At 40.4% G+C, this 25,068-nt stretch overlaps 2 protein-coding genes across 3 annotated transcripts in view; one reads left to right on the forward strand and one right to left on the reverse strand.

The window, feature by feature from the left end:
• Positions 1-18,206, reverse strand: part of CRIPT (CXXC repeat containing interactor of PDZ3 domain) — a 180,251-nt gene extending 162,045 nt beyond the window's left edge. Inside the window, exons 1-2 of the mRNA XM_044059884.1 lie at positions 18,010-18,206; positions 2,509-2,574 (exon numbers count right to left, since the gene is read on the reverse strand). Coding sequence (XP_043915819.1) covers positions 2,509-2,574; positions 18,010-18,025 — 82 coding nt within the window. The 5' untranslated portion in view covers positions 18,026-18,206. The remainder of the gene's footprint in view (positions 1-2,508; positions 2,575-18,009) is intronic.
• Positions 18,207-18,213: 7 nt separating this feature from the next.
• Positions 18,214-25,068, forward strand: part of PIGF (phosphatidylinositol glycan anchor biosynthesis class F) — a 242,991-nt gene continuing 236,136 nt past the window's right edge. The window contains exon 1 of one of the 2 annotated variants that reach the window (XM_044059819.1): positions 18,214-18,286. The gene's annotated coding sequence lies outside the window, so the exon portion shown is untranslated. Of the gene's footprint in view, positions 18,502-25,068 lie in introns of both variants that reach the window. The other variant, XM_044059745.1, reaches the window with a different exon arrangement.

The following is a 25,068-nucleotide window of genomic DNA, read 5'->3' on the forward strand; positions in this document are numbered from 1 at the left end:
CACACTACCCTCTGAAGGTCATGATCCGACAGCCTCGATGACCTAGAGGAGTGAGACCTTTGGCCCGCTCAGACAGCAGGGGAGATCCTGGAGCCGAATGAACGGAGCCAAGAGATGGTGACCTGACCTCTTCCTAGTAGTCTGCTCAAGGTCTGGTCGGAGCAGACACGGAACTCAATAACCTCGGCCCGCCGGAGCCGAGGGAGCCACAGAAACTGTGGACTGAGACTTATCGGCTCCAGCCGGAGCCGATAAAGGCAAAGGTTGAGCAACCTGAGGTCTCGGCTCAGAAGCCGGAGTCAAGACCTCGATGCCTTAGAGGGCTTCCCTGTTGACACAGACAGGGAATCCTCTGGCTTCAGTAAGCCTCTAAGAATTAATTTATTTTTCTTTCCTGCAGGACCCTGGGGCTGAAGCCATGGCACACAGCACAGGAGTCCTGCAGGTGCAAAGGCCCCAGACAATAGACACAAGAAGTGTGAGCGCCTGTCAGAGACATTTTCTGACAGCACGCATCACACTTCTTGAACTGAGACCTTTGCTTTTTTAGACATTTTGACTGACAGGTGTACACAAACACGCACACAAACACACAAGTTATACCCTGTCAGGAAAACACAATAAAATTAGTAGTAATACTAGTATTTAAAACTACAATAAACTAGAATAAACTACAAAAAACACACACTCCACTAGGGAAGGGAAGGCCTAAAGGCCCAATGGAAGAACCAAAGGTTCTTGGGGAAAGAAACGGAAAAAAATTTAGGGTCGGGAATAAAGTATTCTAACCTACACTAACTAAGTAAGAATATTAACTTAAAAGGGGTTTTAAAGACTAATTTTCAAGAAAAATTTAGTACTTACCAGGAACCGGTAGAAGCAACCAACCTCGAAGCTGTAGCGGCAAACGAGATCTGAGGTAACTCTCGCCTAGCATTGTGGGATATAAGGGGAGCCTCGAGCCGGTGGAACCAACTCGAAGCTTTTAGAGTGGCCGAGTCGGAGCCGAGGTCGGCTCCGAACCCATCCAGCAAGAATGAAGGCGAGATAGACAACTTAACATCTCTGGTTAGGTAAAGAAGAACAGGCAAACACAAGAGTGCTTATGTGATATACCACAGGGGCTTGACTGTAACAACCAACACAGCATTTAGACAATGTGGACAACCTTCGGATGGCATCTTACCTCAATGGTGAAAGTCCAATACCAAAGCAAAATGTTCTGAACATGTCTTTATAATAGAAAAAGGAATTGTATAGGTTTAACATCTACCAGTGGGGCTGCAAAACAAGACGACAGGGGCTGGACCATCTACTTTCCATCACCAACACTCAATGCTAGGAAGGTCAATACCCAAAAGACAACATGCTCACAGCAATCCCTTAATGCAAGTAATGGAAGAAAATTATTACATTTTGCTAAAGGTGTTCCTTCACCTGTGTCCAAGTGCCACCTTGACCCCAGCATGGTAGGTCTACAAGTAGCAACATGCAGTGGATTACATCTGCTGAGTTACGAAAATTAATGTAATCTTGCAGGAATGCATCATTCTTACTAGATGGATGGTAGACAACTTTAACCTGTAATGTAACATATGCTATAAATTACGACAAAGTTGAGAATCCAAATTAATGTTATCCCATCATGAATATTCACAGGCTGAGTGCAATGGACAATTAAAAAAGCCTAGAAAAGCTGCAGGCTCCAATGAGGATGTATAGTTTCTACACACCCTAGTCATATCTGACATAATGGCTGTCATTTTATATATGTACAACTCTGCACAACAGCAGCCTTGTTAATATAGTATTTTAAGGTCCCAGAGACTATTTCTCACAAGTGCCAGGGTGGGTACCAAAGCACAAGGCACTTCTGTGTAAAACAGAACAATGAAATCTATACCACATTACAATCCCCATCAGGGAGCTCCCTCTTTGTGTAGGGTTTTGGTACACAGATACAGGCTTAGCTCCTGAAAATAAAGGGAAAATGAGAACTAACCCCAGAGCATATACCTTTCTAATCCATATTCCTGTTGGGAATCGCTCAGCAGGTATGAATTGGAAGAAGCTAATCCACGGCATCAAAATTAAAGTGCATTAAGAACACGGAACAGTAATTTCAATGGAGAAGCAAAAACAGTTAGCCGATTAAAAGGCACACTAAATTAAAAAGTGATTCTCCTTTTAGAGCACATACACCACATTCAAAAGATGTCTCTAGGTGTGGAACTTCTGCTTATTCTTTCATGAAATTCAACACCCCAATATCCTAAAATAAAACAAAACAAATTAGCTAAACAAACTGGCAGCAAGTAATACAGAAGACTGGATGTGCCAGCTGTAGTAAGTCTGTCTTATGGGTCTTACAGGATGTTAGCACCCTGTATTCTCAAAGGGAATTTTTCAAGATACAAAGAGACAAGGGAGAATGGATAAAACAGCAAACAGAAGAATCCCATGATGTCTGGAAAACACCCATTACAAACTCAATTCCCAATATCCTACCTGTTGTATTCCTTGCACCATCCTTCCATGTGTCAGGAGTTATAACAGTACCAAGTTTTTTCTCGCCTAAAATGAGAATAAATATATTTTTATTAAATACAGTTATGTAACTGCTGTATAAAATGAAATACACAAAACAAAACATTTGCTTTAAATTATGCTCGAGTGCTGCATAACTGCAGAATAATGGCATACTCTATGGCAAAAAGCGGTAAAGGCCACACTGTGACCAAGACAAAACTGGATTAATGTGGCCCAGGCAACACAGAAACCAGATGGGCACTCAGACTTGCCCATCCTGGCAGGCCATAGGTAGCCTGGTTCCCTGGTTCCCTACAGTACTAACAGCTGGTGGAAGCAAGTGTCAAAAGAAGTGCACTAGAAAGGTCACACATACACAAACAAAATGAGAGGCCACCGCAGGCCTTCCTTTGGTTATAAAACAGTTTGGCCAAAAGATGGTGGTAGGGGGTCAAGGCCCTAAGGAAAATATGCTCCTTAAAAAGGGTTTGCTGCATTTTTGAATCCTGCACCCCTCTTCCCACTGCCCTCAGGCACCAGCAGTTTGTGGAGAGAATGCATCCATGTATGCAAAAGCAAGGCTTTATTTCTCCCACAAGGCAAGGGGAAATAAAGCCTTGCTTTTGCATACAGTTTAAATTGGGGAAATATACAACTGAGGAAATTATACAACTGAGGAAATTTATCTATACAGCTTCATTTTAGCAAAAGCAGCTTTTTATCTCCAGTTATACTACCAGAAAACAAATGCCAATCATTTAACATTCTTCATTGATCGCATTTAGTTGTTTACAGCTGTACAACAATAAAATTCATGGCAAGGGTGCTGGTGTTGGTTGAACTTCGGTTGTAGTTGTTGTCTTTTGGCTTTTCCCAGTTAGGGGTCGCCACAGCGGAACTCCAGTTCGCTAATGATTGGCAGTAGATTTTCACGAACGCCGAGGTACCAGCTTGACGTTCAACCTTCAACGAAGGCACTCCCATTTACACATCTTTCAAATGCCCACTCAACCGTGGGGAGGACATGCAGACTCCATACAGAAGGCACTCCCTGCACTCCAGCCGAGAATCGAACGGGAGAAGGTCTTGCTGTGAGGCAACAACGCTACTGCTGCACCACCGTGGATGTTACGGGGTTAAAATTCTGGCTGGTGCTAATATACTGAACTAAACTTTACAAAGAGAGAGGAGATTAAAGCAGTACAGGTGAAGGAGCCAGTAAGTAAAGGTCATCACAACAGATTGTAGGGTCTGTTAACATGGATGTTGTCTCAATAAACATTTATATATAAAAGAACCACCAAAGGACAGATGTTATTTGATGACATTCCAGGTGAAGATTTAGATAAGTTGTCCTGGTACCAAAGCACCAATTCCAGTCATTCTAAGGACGGTAACATTAACACTCCATTTTTTGTTCATGAAATAACTGCTGGTAACGTGGAATATTGAGAAGAATGTTTTGAACATGGTTTAAAACAACCCTTTTGATAACATTCACAGTAATAGGATTTTAATATGTAATACAAATAAATCCCATGGTGATATTAAGACTTTGTTGATCACATTTGAAAAGAATAATGCACTGGTTTACGATAATTTGCATTTGCAAAAAATATTACAGTTTGAATACTGCTTCCAAAGGGCTGAGTTTTTTTAAACATTAAAAATGCATAACAGAGAAAGATTCTATTTATAATGAATTGAAGGAATTTTTACAATAACTGTAGTTTAACACTTATACAGATATTAAACACAATGAACACCAAATTGAAATACTCTGTGATGACGTAAGCAAATTAGACAAAATCATCAAGTACGATTTCACTTTTTTTCTCACTATTTTACTAATAACTTTTGGATTTGAGTTTTTAGGTGCTTCCTTGTTGGATGTTTGTCTCTAGCACAGGGATACTTATGTCACTTTTATCAGTAAGAAAGAAGGTACAGATGTGAAATATGATGCCACAGGTAAGGGAACAGGAAAAGAATGTGGAGGGACAGTAGGATGGGTGACCAGAAAAATAGCTTGAATGAAGGAAGAAACCAAAGCTGGTCATAAAAAGAGACAGGACAAAAAACTGTACACAAGCAGATGAACAACAGACAATAGTCTATGGCAAATCTAAGAAAGAGGAAAAGTTAGGATAATTTTACACTGACCATGTGAAGAGAGAGAGAAAGACAGCAGTAAACCTGCCTCGTGGCTGATGCAAACTCTACTTAACTTTTAAAGTTTTCACAACTTACGCGGGCAATTTCTATAGAGCAGAAGCTTATATAAAACAAACTAAATGCCTTCATAACTGGCAGAAGTGGCAAAACACAGAAACACACACAAACAATCCAGCATGACCACTGCATTAGTCTTACATTTCACAGAACCCAAAGTGCACTGAAGCACTTTTTGGACTTGTGCCTGTGGTAATCTTTTTAGTAAGAAAGTGTTTAGTTATTAGCTGTACATTAAAGCAGGAAACATTTTTAAATTTTACATATAGTGAAGTAACATCTTTGGCTGCACTGCACTGCTCAGTATACAAGTGTACATTAAAAAAATAAATTACCAATTTCCCTTTGTCGTCAGATAAAAGTTTAGCATAGCTCCTCCTTACCATTAGCTACACATGGATTTCAGCATTAAAAGTACAATTGTGTAAGATTCTCAATGTGAGGTGTTGATAACTTTATGGGAAATGCCAGGCTCATGGGTATCTTAACTACCAATAGTCACCCTGCAATAACTGCGTGCTAAGCAGTGTCTACAGCACAACCTGAGACAGAAATATGCAGTCTTTCCAAGCCACAGCTCTATAAATATTCAACTAAACTATAGCAGGAAAATGTGCATTCTGAACTTTCCCAAAAATTATACTCAGTCAAGCGTGTGGCCTATGCAGCTCTCCTTCCCAGGCTTACAGTGTGTGGAAGGAGAACTTGCCTCTACAGAATAATTTAAGAAAAGTGACCTTTTACCTAGTATCAAAAGGCATCCACTGCTGTGTTTTCACAGAAGTGGTAGCAGCAAACAGCCCACCGTACAACATCAATCTCTACCGAATGCCTCAAATCTACCTAGTTGAGGCATGTCAAGCTGCATTGAAAAGAAACCATTTATTTCAGAATAATTGAAGAATAGGGAACACTTACCTTACAGGCATGTAACAGTATCCACGGTCATATTTTTAAAGGAATGAAAGCAGAACAGAGTGTACTATACATCTCACATATCAACCGCCATTCCATGCCTCCACGTACTACAGTGAGGTAAGATAAGCTACAATTCTCCTCAACATTCACATTTTATTTTGCATTTGTTTACCAGGTAGTGTCAGACTGGACTTGGTAGCCCGTTTTCAGCAGAGACCCGGGGAGAAAAGCTCCACAAATGTACAATACAATATTAGATGTGTGATTAGCACTAAAACAGTTGCATAACAAAACAGATTCAACTGAGTAGTACATCCTTAGACATCTGATAAGCACTAAAATAGTTACATAACAAAAAGAGATTCAACTGGGTAGTACATCCTTAGACATCTGATTAGCACTAAAATAGTTACATAACAAAAAGAGATTCAACTGGGTAGTACATATTTATGATATTAGATTACAAAGTTGTAAGAAAATGTAAAGGGTCATTTGATAAGTTGCATATTTATATGGGAGATTAGCAGAAGGGAGCGGATTCAGGCAGAAAGGAGAAGAGAATACAGGGCTTAGGAGGTAAAGAGGTAGTGCGAGGGAGAGATTTAGTGTGTAAAGTAGAGAATGAGGGAGTAGAAGTATTTTGGGAAGAGGTTAAGATAACATGTGAATGGAGGTAAAGGACATTATCCAGGAGAGCAATATGGGCATAATCAGTTATTGAGGTGTTCTTTTAGCCTACTCAAATGGATGGTGTACTCTGCAAGATGAAAGGGAGGGAATTCCAATACTTGGCAATTTTGTTTGAACAGAGGGAGTCTCCGTGGGAGTTTCGGGACCAAGTAACTTTGAGCAGTGGTCTGTTGGAGGATGAGGGCTCTGTTACAAGTTTGAGGCTGGATAAGGAAGGAGTTGGCACGGTAGGCGAGAGGGATTTGAATAATTTTGTGGGTGAGGACAAGCTGATTTAAAGTTAAGAGGCGAGGCAGTTGTAGCCAGTTCAATTATTTTAGAGCAGTGCAGTGATGAGCTTTATGAGGGAGATTGGTTGCAAACTTGGCTATTTTATTGTAGCAGGATTCTAGGTTTTGAAAGTCAATTTTTACGCAAGTTGGTGAAAATATGTGAGCAGTATAACAGTGTAGACAGAAGCGGAGATCTAGCTGTGGCTAGCCTTGCTTGAGTTGTTAAGAATGGTTTTGCTCTGTAGAGAGCACAGAGTTTTGCATGGACCTTTTTGATTGTTTGGGATATATGAATGTCAAATTTTAGGCGGTTTTCTATGCCAACACCTAGTAGTTTGGCCTACTTAGTAGGTTCAATTTTAGTGCCATTTGTGGACAGAATAGGGCTGGGGGTGGGGCAGGTGTTCTTTTTAGCTTTGTTTGTAAAGTTTATTATCTTAGTCTTCTTAGGGTTGAGAATGAGTTGATGGCCAATAAGAAATAATTCTGTTACATGGAATGCTTTTTGTCTTTTCCTGAAGTTCTAGCGGGTACGGGGCAGATATGATGAGCGTAGTGTCATCAGTGTACTGTATTATTGTGGCTAATTTGGTAGCAGACATGAGGTCATTTGTGAAAATGATAAACAGGAGGGGGCCCAGAATGGACCCTTGGGAAACACCTGTGTTGACAGACAGTAAAGGAGAGAGGTTTTGGTCGCATTTGGTGGCCTGCTTTTGGTTTGGTAACTGTGGAACCAAGAAAGGGGTGATTGACTGAGGTTGAAAGTGGCAAGTTTGCTTAGAAGTTGGTAGGATATGGTGTCAAAAGCTTTTGACATATCTAGGAATCCAGCTGAGACAAATTCACCGTTGTTCATAAGATGGTGAATGGTGTTTGAGAAAGCAAAAAGAGCAGTATTAGTACTGTGCTTGGGGCGGAAACCATGTGGGTGTTAGCTAGAAGGTTCTGATGTAAGGTGCTCTAGAAGTTGTTGGTGAATACATTTTAAGGATTTTGGCTATGGGTGGGACTATTGCTATGGGGTGGAAATCTGCAATCTCTGTGGAGGGGCCACCCTTGTGGAGAGGGGTATTGTGGGCTATTTTCCAGAGGTTGGGCATGTATTGTTCAGAGATAGACAGACTGATTAGTATTGAGATAGGGTAGACAATAGATGGGGCTGCGATCTTTAGGAACTCGTTTGGCAAGTGGTCAGCAGCAAGGTTTTAGCTTGCTTAGAAGTTTTTTTTTTTTTTATAAAGGATGTTTGAATAGGTTTAAGAGAGGGAGTCTGTTGAATTAGATGCAGGGGAGGGGGTAGTGAGTGGAGAGTTTTGCTGGCATTGCAGCAGGTCAGAGATAGAGTTTAATCTGAGAGGCTAGAGGTTCAGAGGTATTCGAAATGGAAGGAGTGGGGGTGGGGATCTGCCAGGGTTGAGGAGAAGATTGATATTCTGCCAGAATTGTTGAGGGTTGTGGAGGTGTTTTTCTTGGAAGGATTGGAAGTAATATTTTTTGTCCTAGTTGATTTTTGCCTTAGTTTGATTTCTAAGTTGCTGGCAATGTATGAGCATAGAATTGTCTTTGGACGAGAGGTAGAAGGCTCTTGCTTTGTCCCTTTGTTTTAATTAGTAGTTTTGTTCCTGGGGATAGCCAAGGCAGCTGTTTTGCTTTGGTGCAAATCTTTCTTGTTGGGGCTAGTCTAGTTAGGATTTCAAGGAATAGTTAAAGAATTCTACTGCATGATCTAGTTGTAGGTATGTTAGTGGTGACCAGTCACAGAAAATCTTTAAGGACCACCGCAAAAAAAAAAAAAAATGCAAAGATGGACTTAGGAAAAAACAAGCACAATAAAATAAGGGGCAAGATGGGATGTGGCTCATCTTCTATAGCTACTGTAAGTAGAATCACAAAACTGCAGTATAATTAACCCTCATTCTTTATCTTTTCCATAGTAATAACTTCTTTGAGAATGCTAGGTTACACGACACATTGGAAGACACAGCTCTGACATCACACTAAATGACATTTGCAGCAACAGTCTACCACCCCACTCACAGCTCGTTGTGGCAATTAAATCTGCAGAGTCTAGTAAATGTGACTGCAGAATTGTACCAACTTCAATACCTCTTCTGCTGAGACACCTATACAGAAGGCTACAGATTCTGCTGCTCCTCTCATAGGATGAGATAGTATACAACATGTAATGGGCTCAGTAACAGAGTTGTGGCAAAATCAAGTGCAAACAACTAACCAACGGGAAACTGCATTCTGAGCAAGTCCAAGAGTTGACCATATTTTCCCAGTGTCCTTGTTTCTCAAGAAGTATGACAGCTATTGTGTTCGAAGATCAATATACAGCAAAGCTTGCCCAAAGTGCAGTCCCAGGGGAAAAAAAAATACAGCCACCAAAACTATTTCAGTCCAGCTTTCCATCCAGGTCTGTAGAAACACAAAAATACTGTAGTTTTACCCATTTGCCAATGCTCGGTTACTGCTGCAAACTTTTGACACCTTCAGCACACAAGTGTAACTATTATTCAATGGACCATACACAGCAATTATCTCGTGCAATGCAGAAGGAAGGAGCACAATATCTGTTGCCAGATTCACAACACCAAGAGATGTGTATTTTCAAACACAAACGTACCCACAAAAATATCAGGCCAGCACTCAACAGTTAATAAAAAACAAATAATTCCATTTATTAACGACAACTCAGTAGACCACGTCACACTTGTGAAGGGATTGATTGACTGGTTTGGTATATCACATTCTGTCATAGCACCATTTCTGGCTCCATGCACTTTTCTTTTTTTATTTTGGATAGTGTGCGTTGCGGGTAACTGGTATAATTGTTGTACTTTTGAACCCTGGCGGTATGGAGGACAGTCTTGTATCCCTTCAGCCATACCATAACAGTAATTTCATCAAATGTTTCTACTCTTAAGTGACAGTTCTAGAGTGTGAGATGGAGGCCTATTCACTGCGAATTCAGCCATGTGCAAAATAGTAATCATGCCATTGCATTAGCACAGACTGGTTACCTGCAGGTCAAAACAGAATCCTGCTGCGTAAGGTGCAAACTGCTCATTGTCCATCTCCTTGCATGAAGAAATAGTCTTGGAATCTACTTTACCATCAGTATGAGTATGTATGAGTGAGATTTTAGGCATGAAACCTGAAGATGCAAAGGGGGTGCCGTCAGTTAGGAAGTTACTGCTATCAGACCTCGCTGACAACACTGTAGGGTAGAAGTAACTACATCTATGTGATCAGCAGCAACTAGAGTTCCAGAGAAGTGACATTAAGGCTTTATCCACTAGCAGATTTATGGTCCAAGTTAAAACATGCAACTCAGATACTGCATGTCCTCTGGGGTAATATCAGAAGCCCAAATCATACAGCTGGTTACCATTCATTTTTATATTTTAAAGGAGTTTCTGTGGTTCCTAGGACATTTTAGTCAGCTTATTTCACTTCTCTTCCTTGGCATTGTTGCGGCAGTCTCTTATCACTATGTCCTTAAATGAAAGAAAGATTAATGTTGAAAGGTGTTAAAGGTCTGAAGACTACTTCAACATTAACATGAACAGCAGTTTGTTTAACTTGTCAAAACACTATAGCCATACATAAACAGTATGATATGAAACATCATATCAGCACTCCTCTAAACCTCATAGGAAAGCTGTGGATTGAGAATGAAAGCCATGATGCACAGTATTAGCAGCCAGGATTCTAAATCTGCATTCAGACTCAGCTGTTTTGAAAGTTAATCAAGATAAAAATGGCACTTTCAAATGGTGATTTTTTTTTTATCAAAGATTTTCTCAAAATATTTATGGGGGTGTAAATCTGATCTGCCAAAGAGAAAAAAAATGGAGCCTCTTACAGGAGGAGATCTGTGATAAACAAAAAAGAACCCCTACAAATGTTTTGAAATGCGCAAGACTTTGAGTTTGGGTCTTTATGAAGACCCTGATGTTGGTGACACAGCTCACACAGCCACACTGAGGATTTATCACATCTTTTCTTTGGGTGGAACAGCTGCTGGGTGTTTATGCAGTGAAGGATAATACAGCCACAGAAAACGAATATGCCATTATCTCTGAAATAAAAGCAGTCATGGATAAGATCATGAAAATGACAACTTCAAAGGCTTAGAAATCAATATTGTTTGAGGGCAAGGAAGCCAAAGTAACCAGATCTGGGTTATTCCACAAGGAAATAAAATCTTTTATGAGTGGCACAGGTACAAATACAGCCAAACAATGCAACACTGTACAAAGCTTGCTGAGGTATAAAACTAAATACTTTATACCAACCAAATATCTTATTGAATTATGCATAAACTGTCTCTGGGTTACCATTTGAAACAGATCCTTGCTGGGCTCTTGATGCTGCAGCTCAACAGGGTTCAAAATACAGTGGATATTTTTATAACACCCTTGTTAAAATGCCAGGTTTTTGTGATATAAAAAATGAGACCACTATAAATTATTTCAAAACTTTTCCCACCTTTTGATTTAATTACAGCATTCAGTCTTCTTGGGTACACACCTGCCATCAATTAATGAGACTCTAATTAACCCCAAATAAAGTTCAGCTGTCCTAGTAGGATTTTCCTGACATTTACTCAGTTGCCTGCTACAGAAAAAGCCATGGTTTGCAGAGAGCTTTCAAAGCATCAAAGGGATCTCATTGTTGAAATGTCTCAGTCAGGAGAAGGGTACAAAAAAATTTCCACAGCATTGGATATACCATGGAACACAGTGAAGACAGTCATCAAAAAGTGGAGAAAATATGGGACAACAGTGACGTTGGAAAGAACTGGACGTCCCTCCAAAACACATGAAAAGACAAGACAAAAACTGGTCAGGTAGGCTGCCAAGAGACCTACAGCAACACTGAAGGAGCTGCAAGAATTTCTGGCAAGTAATGGTTGTGTACTACATGCGACAACAATCTCCCGCATTCTCCATATATCTGGATTATGGGGTAGGGTTGCAAGAGGGAAGCCTTTTCTTACACAGAAAAACATCCAGGCCTGGCTACAATTTGCAAAACAATACATCAAGTCTCCCAAAAGCATGTGGGAAAATGTGTTATGGTCTGATGAGAGCAAGGTTGAACTTTTTGGCCACAATTCCAAAAGGTACATTTGGTGCAAAAACAACACTTTGCATCATCAAAAGAACACCATCCCCACGGTGAAGCATGGTTGTGGCAGCATCATGCTTTGGGATTGCTTTTCTTCAGCTGGAACTGGGGCTTTAGTCAAGGTGGAGAGAATTATGAACAGTTCCAAATACCAGTCACTTTTGGCCATAAATCTTCAGGCGTCTGCTAGAAAGCTGAAGAGGAAGAGGAATTTCACCTTTCAACATGTCAATGACCCCAAGCATACATCCAAATCAGCAAAAGAATGGCTTCACCAGAAGAAAATTAAAGTTTTGGAATGGCTCAGCCAGAGTCCAGACCTAAATCCAATAGAAAATCTGTGGGGTCACCTGAAGAAGGCTGTGCACAAGTGATGCCCTCGCAATTGGACACATTTGGAGAGCATTTGCAAGGAAGAGTGGGCAAATATTGCCAAGTTAAGATGTGCCATGCCGATAGACTCCTACTCAAGAAGACTGAATGCTGTAATCAAATCAAAAGGTGCTTCAACAAAGTATTAGTTCAAGGGTGTGCACACATACGCAACCAGCTTATTGTATTTTTTTTTTTAATACCCCCCCCCCAACAGATTTGTTTGTTTTTCAATTGAATTGTGTAGGTTATAGGTCACATGGAAAGGAGGAGTACTCATTATGTATGAGAATACTGCAGAAGGCAGTAAAAAATAAAAAGGGGGCTTCTTTAACAGATGAGTTAGAGGAGGGAAACCAGACCGATTCGGATCAGCAAGATGCAGTGAGGATCATCAACACCACTGGCACCACCACCTGCTGGATGAATCATGGCAAAGAAAATGGAGGAAAGCATAAAGGAGTCCAGTTTTGTGGGCTACAGCATCACAAAGGGTTTCACCAGTGACAGAATAAAGGAAAATTCATTGCACTTGGTATTGGCTGGAAAAAAAAAAAAACAAGCCTGTCACTGGGTTTCTTCCAGTTTTGAAGAATCTTCTTTGTTAAAGTGTTAAGGGACAACTCATGCTAGCAGCAGGTATTTGTTCATCTTGTTTACCAGGGAGCTCGATTCCCCTAGCATATGTAGGTCAACCATAAAAAACAGCTGCTAGGCATCTCCCATTTTCTCACTATCCTGGAATAAGGGGTAGGGGTCCCCCTCTCACTGCTTAGATACCATTCAGCTGCCAAACTACCGTTTGGGTTAGAATTATCACTTGTAGGGAGTCCTGGACTGATTGGGTAGTCACAAGAACTGTTCTCATCTTCAGTATGCTGATGTGAAGGAATGATCTGATGATGTCCAGATACCCTGCATCATCTGCCCACTGAAATTCCCCACTCCCATCAAAAGGTCTATAAATCTGTGGTGACCACTATCACAGCAGGTTGGGTGGAAAGGAATGTTGAAGGAAACATTGCTGGTGTCCCATTTACCATGTTATGTGGTATCTGCGGGCCTGAGAAATGCAGATTTGATGCTTCAGGAGATCTACATTCTAGAAAACACTTTTCAGATGGCCTTTTATTTTACTGCACACCCAAACCACATCCAGACAGAGAGCTTCTACATCTTACAGAAAAGTTCTGCTGGGAAGTCTGAAGTTTAAACACCAACAGCAATGATAGTCTTACCCATGCATCTCCATATGTGCCTTCAGTTCTCGCCAAAATATACTGATCACTGGTATACAGCATTCATAAAGATCACTTTGACATACTCAGCAAAGTTGATCAATAGGAGCCATGCAACCCAGTATATAGTTACAAATGCCACAACCCTGAGAGAACCCCTGGCAGCATGGCATACTGCCTACACTTTCAGGTTTGCCAAGGGAGATGCAGCTTGCAAATGCTCCATCAGGTAACTACTTCTTGATTATATGGAGAATTTCTTTGAATACATCTCAATTCCACCATGTGGGCCAGGTGAATATGCACATAAAAAGGGATAAAAATGTGAGGGATGAATGCAAATACACATATCTTAGCTGTCCACTGCCATGAATTTAACTACTGAATAGACCCCTAAAGCTCTGGGGTGCAGCAGCTTTCATTTGAGCAGCTATTGACATTAAAATGTATCCGATTTACATTCTGAAAAAACTCCATTCTCTGGGGCCCTCCAAAACATGGGCTGCATTTTAGGAACTGGGGCCGTTTAGTCTTTTTCCCCCTAGGCAACAATGGTAGCAGCTTTAAGAATGTTATCAAGAGGGATGTACCAGCTATTGAGGAGGGACACCTATCAGTCCTGTGTAGAATGAAAAGCTTTATGCAGCATCTTCTTTGGAAAGAGCACATGGCCAGTTGGCCAACTCCCTCTCTGATGAATCACTTCTAGGGCCTCCCCATACCTGGGGGTCATAAGGAGAGGACAAAGGCCATCATCCCATCCTTATCACCTAGATGGGCACTGGGGATTCTGTCAGAGAATGCATGTGCTCCTTCTTGTAAATAGCCTTACTGTACAGCTTTGGAGGAAACTCAAGAGGAAGAGTACTAACATAGACACTGCAACAGATGGCCTATCTGCAGTTTGCAAGGTAAGACACTCTACAACAGAAATACCTGTAGCAGAAGGTAAGGTTGCAAAACGTTTGTAAATGACCTGATCCATAAAGACATTTTAGCCACAGACTGAAGTTACTGAGTCAGTGAAGTATAAATTATACCACCTAAAAACAGTACAACAATGATCTAAAATTACAAATTAATTTTATTTAACATGATGAAAAAATATACCTGTAGATTAAAAACTCAATATAGGCACAGTGAAAATTAGAAAGCCTTGTAGTATATGGTCACAAAATACAGGTAGGATACATAGTGGTCAGACAGACTTTATACAGCATAAAAATACACAGATGTTAGGAGGCGAGAATATAGGATACAGAATGTTACCATTATTTACACAGATTTAAAATTCTTAAACACTGACAGGTATAAATTGGTAGCAAATAAGATGGCCGAGTGTATTTGCAGTTAAGAGGATATTAAAGTTCTTGGGTTTTACTGGAAGCAGGTACAAGATGCTCTAGCAGTCACTTTCTGAGGCTTAATATAAAAAAAGGCATGTCCAGAGGCAGTGAAAGAGGGTGGTCTATGCAGGAAGGAGACCAATACTGGCACACAAGTTGTTGAGCTATTAAGACTGGAGACTTATGAAGAACTATGGTGTTTATACCTTCATAAACCACAGTGACTAGTAGGTCTGATCCTGCAGGGGGCAAGAACAAGTGGGCCCTGAAAAGGATGTACAGTAATGCACTGAGGGGAAGAATAATAATGACTCTACAAGCATGTAGGAATGTATCATAAGATTTTCTTGAAAAGGCAGCAGGCTAAAAGAAGTAGGCTGTATTCAACCCAAGCCAAGATAAAGCCTTTTCGACAGTAGTTCTGGTTTCTAGTATGAAGAATCTAGACATGCAGCAGCAGACCAGGTACTTGATGGCAAACCGATTCGGTGGTCATACTGTTGATGTGGAGATGCATGCAGAAACTGCCAGTCTTAATATGAGCCAGGGTTCAAAATAATATTTTTGCTGGAGTTTAGAATGACATTTTTGTACTTCAAGAATTAAATGGACATCTTTATGGCTAAACTGGAGAGGTTTTAGGATGAAAACTGAGGTTTGGGGTGGATTTGAAACATACAAGAGAGATATTCTGACTCCTGTTAGAGGAGGACTTTAGCAGGATGTTAACATGCAGTCTCAGCGAAGCTGGAATTGTGGAAATGGACCCATCTATTGTACTTGAGTCACAGATTTATTCCTACTAATGTAATGTATGGGAATGAGTTTGTTAGACCACCTGAAAGGACTGCACAACCATGACTATTATCGGATGACTGTACACAGAAATGTATTTCACAAATTTGGATGTCTAGGTTACGTTATGGAAACCAAACACATACTTGGTCAAACATGTTGTTTATACTGCCTATGTTTAGGAGTATAAAAGGAGAGAGCAGTTTTTTGGCATTAGTTGTAAGAATATTTGGATTTTGGTAGTAGGCTCACAAGGGTCCCACAGTTCAATGCCACCTGCTAGTAAAGACAGTAGCAGGATTAATTTTGGAATGCTGTAAATAACACAGCCAGTTAGGATTATATATGTATATATTTTAAGGTGTAAATTTATAAGGTTAGTTGTAGACAAAATAGGTTTTGTACACAGAGACTGGAAGTAACTAATTCGTAAAAAAACAAAACAAAACCTAGTGGTCTTAAAACTTCATTGATGAGCTCAGTCACAATAATTTCCAAAAATCATGAAACAAGTAGTGTTCCAAAAAATCATGTAACCCAGGTAGTGTTCAAATTGCTGGATATGAAGATAGTTTGAGGAGGATATCCTGTGTGACAAATGGAAAGCTTTTTTTTTTGTTAAGTATGTCAATGAACAGAAAGTCTGGACTATACAGAGTGGCAAGAAGTAAAATTAAAAGGATTACAGCCAAAGCTATAATTGTCGTGTGTGTTACTGGGGTTACAGGAGTAGCATTTCTTACTGGATCCCATTTTTGCCATTTGTATTTCTGTAGCAGCCATTGTCTGGAGCAGAGTGGCAGTAGTATTTCAAATGCAAGATGCTACCTGGTTAACAAAGTGCTAGATAATTTGGAGGTTGATGAATGGCACACTGTTTAGTTTGAGTGTACTGGGCATCTGCTGTTACAGGGAATTAAATTGTGCAATTCAGGTTTATAGTGGAGAGATGTAGAAATATTGCAGATACAAAGTTATTGTTATTTCTATGTTGGTTGATCAGATTGGTGAAGGAGAGCAGAGTGGTAGTTGTGCTATGGTGATGTCGGAAGCCATGCTGTGTGTGGGAGAGGAGATGGCGTGCGTTTAGGAATTGTGTTACCCGAGAATACATACATTTCTCTAGTATTTTAGATAAGGGGGGTAAAATGGTAATGGGGCGACAATTTGAGTATTCGTAAGAGTTTCAATGTACGATACCTTCCACAGCTGTGGGACATATGCTTCTTGTATGGAGCGATTGATAAGAATAGAAATAGGGTAGGATAAGGATTCAGCAGCTATTTTTAGGAAGTTGGCTGGTAGATTGTCAGTGGCAAGGGTGGTAGGTTTCAGTTTTAGGAGGTGGGAATGGGTGAGAGCGTAAAGGATGGGATGTTGTCAACACATTTGGTTGGGTTATATGTGGGGCTGTTTTTTGATATTTGGGAGGAGAGTTTTAAGATGGGTTCCGTGAAGTGGTGACTGAATTGGAAGGCAAAGTCCTTGTTGTCATTTGTGGAGTTAGGCACAGGAGTGGTAGTTTTGCCTGGTTTTAGGAGAGAGTTAATGGCATGCCAAAACTTTTGGGGATCTTCTGAATGTTTGTTTTGGATATTGAGGAAGTAATTTTGTCTATCGAGTTTACTTTGTCTCTTGGCCCGATTTCTAAGTTGCAGGTAACTTTGTCTGGCTAGGCTAGTATTGTATTTCTTCCAAATTCTCCAAGCCTTATTCCTTGACTTTAGAAGGGCTCTAGTTTCCCTAGTTAGCCATGGTGCATAGTTTGACCTGGCCTCTTATTTTCCTAATTGGTGCGAGTCTATCAAGAATATTGATAAGAATATTGTTGAAGTAGTCAGATTTAGGGTTTGTAGTGGTTTCCAGTTACAATTAATGCTGTGTAGTTCTTCTATATTTAGTTTACAATCATCTCTGACTTGTCTAAAAACAATGGGTGTGGCTATGTTGGTACGTTTCCACAGGAGGGAGATGGTCACTAAGACCATCAGGAACTTGGCATCCTGTCTGATATTTTTGTTTGGGGCAGTCAACTTGTGTCCAATCTAGAACAGACTGTTTGCCGATTTTGTCTTACAACAGCTCCTCTCCATAAAAAAATTCCCCACTTTGAACATTTAAAAAAATGGCAACTCTACGGTTGTCTCATAACTGAATATAAAAGAAAAGATGAACAACCACTTATTCTTAGTGCAGCTTTTGAGGCGGGGGTCACCAACCTTTTTGTTCTATTTAAAATAGTACAATAAACTCCGTTAAATTGCTCTATAAAAGGTACATAACCATACATAAAGGACTACTAATTTACTACAGTGATTTTTTTTTTCCAAACTAAAATCCAACTATCAATTTAACCATCTAACAGCCATACACATATCTTTAAGTAAAACACGCTATAAAAGCTTACTCACTAGCAATGTAGCCACATGCAAATATAACTATATATATATATATATATATGTATGGTAGACTTACACTTCTCGCAAACCATCACGCCTTATCACTCCCAACAAAAATAACTGAACCAACGTTTCCAAGATTGTATCAACAAAATAGCACCATATATTTCCTACTTCCTATAAGTCACTTCAACTTCAAGTTGGCGGAGGTTTAGTCCGGAAAAGGTTGATAACGTCTACACGTGATTGGTTGAAGAACGTACACAAACCTCTGCTACGAATGTGAATGCGCAGGAAGCGTTTATTACGTCTCTAAGCAGCGTTTATGAACTACAATTTATACTAACTTCCGGGTACGATTGCTGTGTTATATGAATGTTTTAGTTTAATGGTACTTTTAACCTTATGTACAGTTTGTGAATGTAGGTAGACTGCATCGTTTGTAGTTTGTACGTGCTGGTTATTTATTTAACGTGTACAGGGACTGCTGGCTTGTTGCCATTTGTTTAGATAGGCTCTTGCTGTCTTATAAACCTCTTTGAAGTCCCCAACGTTCATGTTTTGACAGGTAAGCAACCACTTGGTACGATTCAGGTATCACCTATAATTGTTGTAGGGAAGGAGATAATAAACTACTGCAACGTAATGCAAAAAAAAATCATTGTGTTCACTTTTGGCTAATCAAGTTGCTGTATTTTTGCTATTTTTACAACCCAAACAAAAGTTGTGCTAGACTTCCCAATTCCTACAAATTTTCACATCAATGCACACGTTATGCATCGTGTCAAAAGTTGTCATTAGTCAAAACTAAAACGTATTATTGTGCGTGCACACAATTTCTGATTGATATGATGTCTTATTTGCCACTGGTGTACTCAAGAAAATAAAAGCCGTTGTTGTGGAATACATTTTCAGTTACGATTGTAGATTAAATAACGTATTTGTAAACGTTTTTAGAAGTGCAGCCGACCGTGGAAGAGTCTGTGCTCCGTAGAAAAGAACATTTTCAAACGTAGGAAAACACACTAGAAATTGCCACGTGCGATTATTTACAATCGTACGCGCTGAAACAACACTGCTGGATTCAGCGAATTTGACAGTCAAACTGAATTGTACATGGTGTAGACAGTATCCTAGTTGCCCCAATCACTTGATATTTTAAAAACGTACAGATATATCCTTATGTTGTTGCACAATGGAGGAATCACATACCCGTATTTTCAACTTTTCAGAATTTCACAGAATGCCCAGATGCACCCCTTTTAGTTTGCTCCTCATAAAATTTGTGGTTTCTGGCAAATCCATTGGGAATTGAATCCATCAAATAGTGACAGGCATTTGAGTTTTAGATGTTCTATCCTTCAGAAAATGCGTGATAATTCAAATCCTGTTATTCTAGCAAATTTATAAAAAGCAATATTTAAAATGTGCTCATGATTTTGGGCATTTTAATTTAGGCAGCGTTATTTATTTTATTGTCTATAAACCATACAGTTTGTGCGAGGATCTTGGGGGGGGGGGGGGTATACAGGCTAGTTCCTAAAATATGCCTGGCATAGCTGGGGGAGGGGGTGAATGCTTGCAAGCATTCCCAATGTAATATAGTTATACAATGTAATACAGTTTTTTCCCCAAGTCAAATATTTATCTCAGAAACAGGGCATACCATTATTAATCACGACAATTTTAATGTAAAGGAATATAGGTTCTGTTTTTTGTTTCATAATGCAGTAGTGCAACATTTCACAATGTATTTGTACGTTATAGGAATCCCGGGTTTTCTAGCTTGCTTGTAAGTAGCAGAAGTAATTCAGCATATAAAATAAATGCCAGAATTTATTTATTTTTCTTTTTCCTTAAGCAGTATATTGCAAATATTTCACTCTGTAGATCCCAGATGCTCTTTAAAAATGAGCATGAAGTTATTTATTGCATTTAGGTTAAATTTTAGATAATCTGAAGGTTCTGACTCTCAAAGGGCTGGATACTAAATGTAATAAGATTAACACAAATAATCTACTGTATATACTATGAGGGAAGAAGCATAGTTATTTGATTAATTTAATCTGTAAACAATAGTAAAACAATTTGTGTTCTTCACATATTTACAGTTACTATAATATTTGCATGGAAAGGAGCCTATATCATTGTGTTCTACAGCTCCCTTTGTTTTACACTAATAAGAACGTAATGTAACATGTAGTCTGTTGCTTGATTTTTATGGTAAATCAAGATGTTACTCAACACAGAATATATTGGCATTTTCAATATGGTGTAAACTTGTTTCTCAGTAGGGACATGTAGGTACTAAGCTATTGGCCCAAGGGCCTACGTAAGCCTAGCCAGCAAGGTACCATAGCTTACACCACCCAAGAAAGTTATTTTCCTGTGTCACTGACCAGCAGAGACACAGAAGTGATCCCTGGGGTGTATTTCCTATTTCCCATCCACTCATCAGGATTTTTCTTGAAGAGTGCTAATGAATATATTTGAAAAAATATATTTTTTTAATACTCCAAGCAAACTGCTGAAGAGAGTTTGTCTTTGTTCTTGAGATTATCTACATCCATGTTAATAAACTGGGAAATCCCTACAAATTTTCAAGTAGTGGAGTTAATTCTGCTGTATCTTGCATTGTTGCATTTCAGCATTTGTTCTAATTAGGCATTAAATCACCTTGCTGTACCACGGCTTAAACTTTGCTTCAGTGGCTGTCACTACTTGTTTCACTCTGTTGTACGACATGTTGTAGTTTGCCAATTAAGTCAGATCACTTAAATCACTTACAGTTGGAAGATGGCCTGGGTCATGTATGAAAAAATGTCACTAGACCAGTGCACTTACTTGGTTAGTAGATGTAAAGTAAAAATAAATAAATAATTTCATGTCGTTTGATAAAGTTTTTCACACGCACACCTTGTCAGATATTGGTTATTGGTCAGTCAGTTTGGTACTACTGCAGCTTCAGATCGTAACGTATTCTCTGATGTTTCCACAAACAGCAGTTCCCAGTCCATCTTCAAGCCATTTCCAATTCTTAGGACTGGTTTCCACATGGTAGTAATACCCAGCAGTCCTCTCCAAAGAGAGAGCTTGTCTTGCAGTTTTATGCTTGGACATACCAGTCATTTATCTTAGTCCTGCTTTATCAGAGGAGCACTATCCAAGTCACATCATCTTATCTCCATGACGTGGATTCCTGTCTTGCTGTCTGAGCCTCCTGGACTGCCATATATGCATGACTGACAACCTAAGCTGTCTAATATTGTTTGACACTTGACTGAGAAAGATGGAAACTTAAAACCCTGTAAGACAGTTGAAAATTTCTTCTTGACACTTATTATCACCTTTCCTTATATATTCTTTACTTTTGCAAGGGTGACACAGGTGGAACTTGTAAGCCAGTGTTAAAAAGTGACTAAATTAACAAATCCCTAAGGTAATACAGCTCCCTTCATTAATATACAAGTTTCTGTCTTGGGAGCCAACCAATGGTTTTAGCCCCACACACGTCTGATTGTCCAGTGTCTTTGGTTGGTTTCCTAAACATTTATTAGCTTAATTGTAGCTCACCAACCAGTACTTTAGTCTGGTAGATGACAAAATTTGCTCTCATTCAGTTCTGGGGGAGCTCTTCTATTGCAGAAGACTGAACTATAATAATTTTGTATGAACAAATGTCTAATATGGAACATAATCAAAATAATATAAACCTTAAAGTTATTGACTGTAAAGGTTTCTTTAAAACACTGGCAAAATGTAGTTAACCTACGGTTTCATTTATTAATGCTGTTTTGACTGTGATATTCCCCCTGGGGCAGTGGCCACTTTTCATGGGAGATCCAAAGTGATATTCATACTGGATTAGGAGAAATTTGGCTAGGGCACCAGGGAATTTCCTCAACTCTCTTCTTGTAGGTGGGGCTAGAGGGCTGATGCTGGAGTAGGGTGAAACATGGAGGAGAATTAAAAGTGTTTATGTGAATGGAGCTGCCGTGATTTCAAAAGACAATGCAGTGAGTAATACAGATGCTATGGGTTAGGATTTACCACATGGAAAAGTAATTGTTCTTCAAGAATGATGGGAAGAAAATGGTTATAACCTGGTCAACAAAGGATAAATAAATATAGTTTTGCAGCATTTGAGGAGATGGGGGGGAGGCATACTTGATAACCATTGTAGGCTTTTTGTGAGTATGTGGGACAATGAAAATGCACACAGGTCAATGCAGGTGGATGACAGGGGGTCTGTGACAACAGTCTTTCTCCATGCTGACCCTAATGGACCACTGTGGAGATGTGTCCTGTGATACTGAGGCAGGTCAGGTGTGGCAAGTTCTGCAGCCCCTGTTGCCGCATATGTGTGAGGGTAGTATAGCTGATGTTGCACATATTTCTGCATACTCACTGAGTATGGGTGTTTGTCCTCAAGCACAGGAACATATAGGGCTACAAAGCAGCAAAAGAAGTTCTCCTGTGCAGAGATTGGAGAGTTAATGCAGGCTGTCTGTGAGATGGGCGCTATGTTCTCAGCACTGCTAAGATTGAGCAGATGGCAGCCTCACTGGTGGTCACAATTGGGCAATGCAACAGATCCATTGCATAGTCACTAATACGATTCTGCATGTCTGTACAAAGAGCCAAGCCATTGCATGTGAGAGGATGGCCATGGGTGAGGGTCACCTAATGCAGACCACAATCACTGATGTGGGGAAGTTCCTGGTGTCCCTCTCTGGAGGGAGTGAAAGGACTAAGATACTCTGGAGACCTGGATGTGGGTGCCAATGTGGTCACACCATCCTGTCCTTCATTTGGGAATGCACTAGATTGAAACAGACACATGTTCCGGCACACTAGTGCCATGAGCGTTTGGATGTTGAACCCCACTGTATCTCCCCTGCAAGCACATCTGAGATGGAAGCCTAATTACCTACACCACAAGGTACGTTTGCTTATATTCTTTGTACACACTATTATCTCTAATGTTGTTGCAGCAGTGGAGAGTAAGATTATCATATAGTTGCAGTTTTACATAATTGTTTATCTTTCTGCTTTTACAGGTACTGTTGTTATGGGGTCCTTCTCTGTGGAATAGTGCATGCTTGAAATCAATACTGCTTCAGAGACTGATGAGGATGGTGACCTAGCTGTAGCACAGTCTGGGGGCTCAGTGCCTCCTTGGTAAAGTGAAAGGCATGTTACCACTGATGTCCAGTGGAAGAGTTCTGTTGCTGTGGAACCTGACCCCACTTCTCTAGTGGATGTGAAAGGTCAGGGCTTGTTCTACAACTCCACCCAAAAAAAACACCATTTCACCAAACTCATGCACCACAACTGGACAGTGGTGCCTTCACACCCATTTAGACAGCAGTTGGGAATGGCAAATTAGTGGCTGCCAATGCCATGACTTCCTCTCATTGCGTGATCTGAATGTCACAATGGGTGTTACACAGTGATGTGCAGGGCAATTACCCAGGCACAGATGAATACTACCACTGTCATAATGGAAATGGTTAATGTACTGCGAGGCCTGCTTTATAACATGTGAGATTATGCAGTTTGTGGAGCGACTAATTGGTGTATTGGCTGGCCATCTGGCCATACTCCCTGCCTAATTGGGCCGTTTGCATCCAACTGCCAGGGCCAATGCTATTGCCATGGCCACTGGTCCTCTGCTTCCATGTGGTACATTTCACAGGGCAGTCAGATTAAGGCCACGTACTGCTACATTCTCACACACCACCGAGCCTGGTGGAGCTTCGTGTGGTCACACATGCAGGTGTATCCCTTATGGTTATCATGCAGATGGCATGGCAAGGAGATAATATTCACACAGATCACCTTTGTCCTTGTTGGTAGGTTTTGGTGTCTATGCCATTCCATGGAAAGTATGCACCCAGAATCGGGGCTTCTCCCAGTTTGCCTCACTTCCACCTGAGATCCCAGAATCTCTGACTTTGCTACATTCACATAGTACACCAACATCTGCAGGAGCTGCATCTCCTGGAATCCATACTGAGCAAGTACTCACAAAATTCTGACACCTGCCTCCACCAGGAAGTAACATTATGTCAAGTGAGTATACCCAACTCCTCCAGTCACCCAGCCATGTCAGTCATCCCTTTCCACATCATTAGCTCCCCATTTCACTCATTACTGATCCCTGTCACTGGACCCATCTCTACACCTGTGCAGATGACAACTGTAGCCTGTCCTCACTGTTTTTTTACATAGATTAGGTAATGCCTGATGTAGAGTGTGGACAGTTGATGCACTGTACAATATAGCCTGGGTGTAGTCACAAATGAGTCAAGTTTTATTCTTTTTTGTGTTTGATTTTGCCCATAGCTGTGGACTACATGCCACCCTTTTGCCAGTGTTACAACATATTGTGTCTGCCTCTGCTCTAAATGGTCTTCCCCTGTCTCCAGTTCCTCTGTTTGCCCCTCAACCACTTCCTCTTCTGATGCTGTTACTGTTCTGGTCCTTCAATGACCATGTCTTGCACTGTCTGTCTGCTTACCTCTGTCTTGTGTAGCATTACATGGACTGCTGATATCTTGCTACATGTCTCTGGAGCATACTGCAGTGTACCACCATAGGAATCTAGGCAGTGGAAGCAGACTTTCAGCAGTCCAAACACAATTTTACAGCTCTATAACAGTACAGATCTTCAGATATCTGGCAACACCAGTAAGATGTCCCTGTGGGAAGTCACTCGGCATAAATCACTGATGTCTGTCTGCCATGGGAATTGTGGGAATTGTTTGGATAACACACAGACACATTGCTTGTAGTTCCTTGTGTGTTTTACATTTCCTGGCAGTTGATAGAATGGAAGCTCTCTTGGTAGACATATTGATTTGCTTGTAGGCCATGCAGAGCCATGATAGTGATATTGTGGCAGTCAGCGGCCCCTAGAACCTCAAGGAAACAGCATGTTTCATAGAACTTCTCCTCTCTGCAGTCTGTGGGAACCACATACAGTCTTCCACATGTTGCAACTTAACGTCAAGGAACTGATGTAGTATTCCTTAGGTGGATGCCTGTGATGTGTCTACATTTTGTCTTGATAGCAACTAGAAGGTCCCTATACCAAAGATGGTAAGTATTTTACATACTGTAAGGCCTGCAG

Source organism: Protopterus annectens, chromosome 1.part0 (genome assembly GCF_019279795.1).
Source record: "Protopterus annectens isolate FY-2018-M chromosome 1.part0, PAN1.0, whole genome shotgun sequence".
NCBI classification, from domain to species: domain Eukaryota; kingdom Metazoa; phylum Chordata; order Ceratodontiformes; family Protopteridae; genus Protopterus; species Protopterus annectens.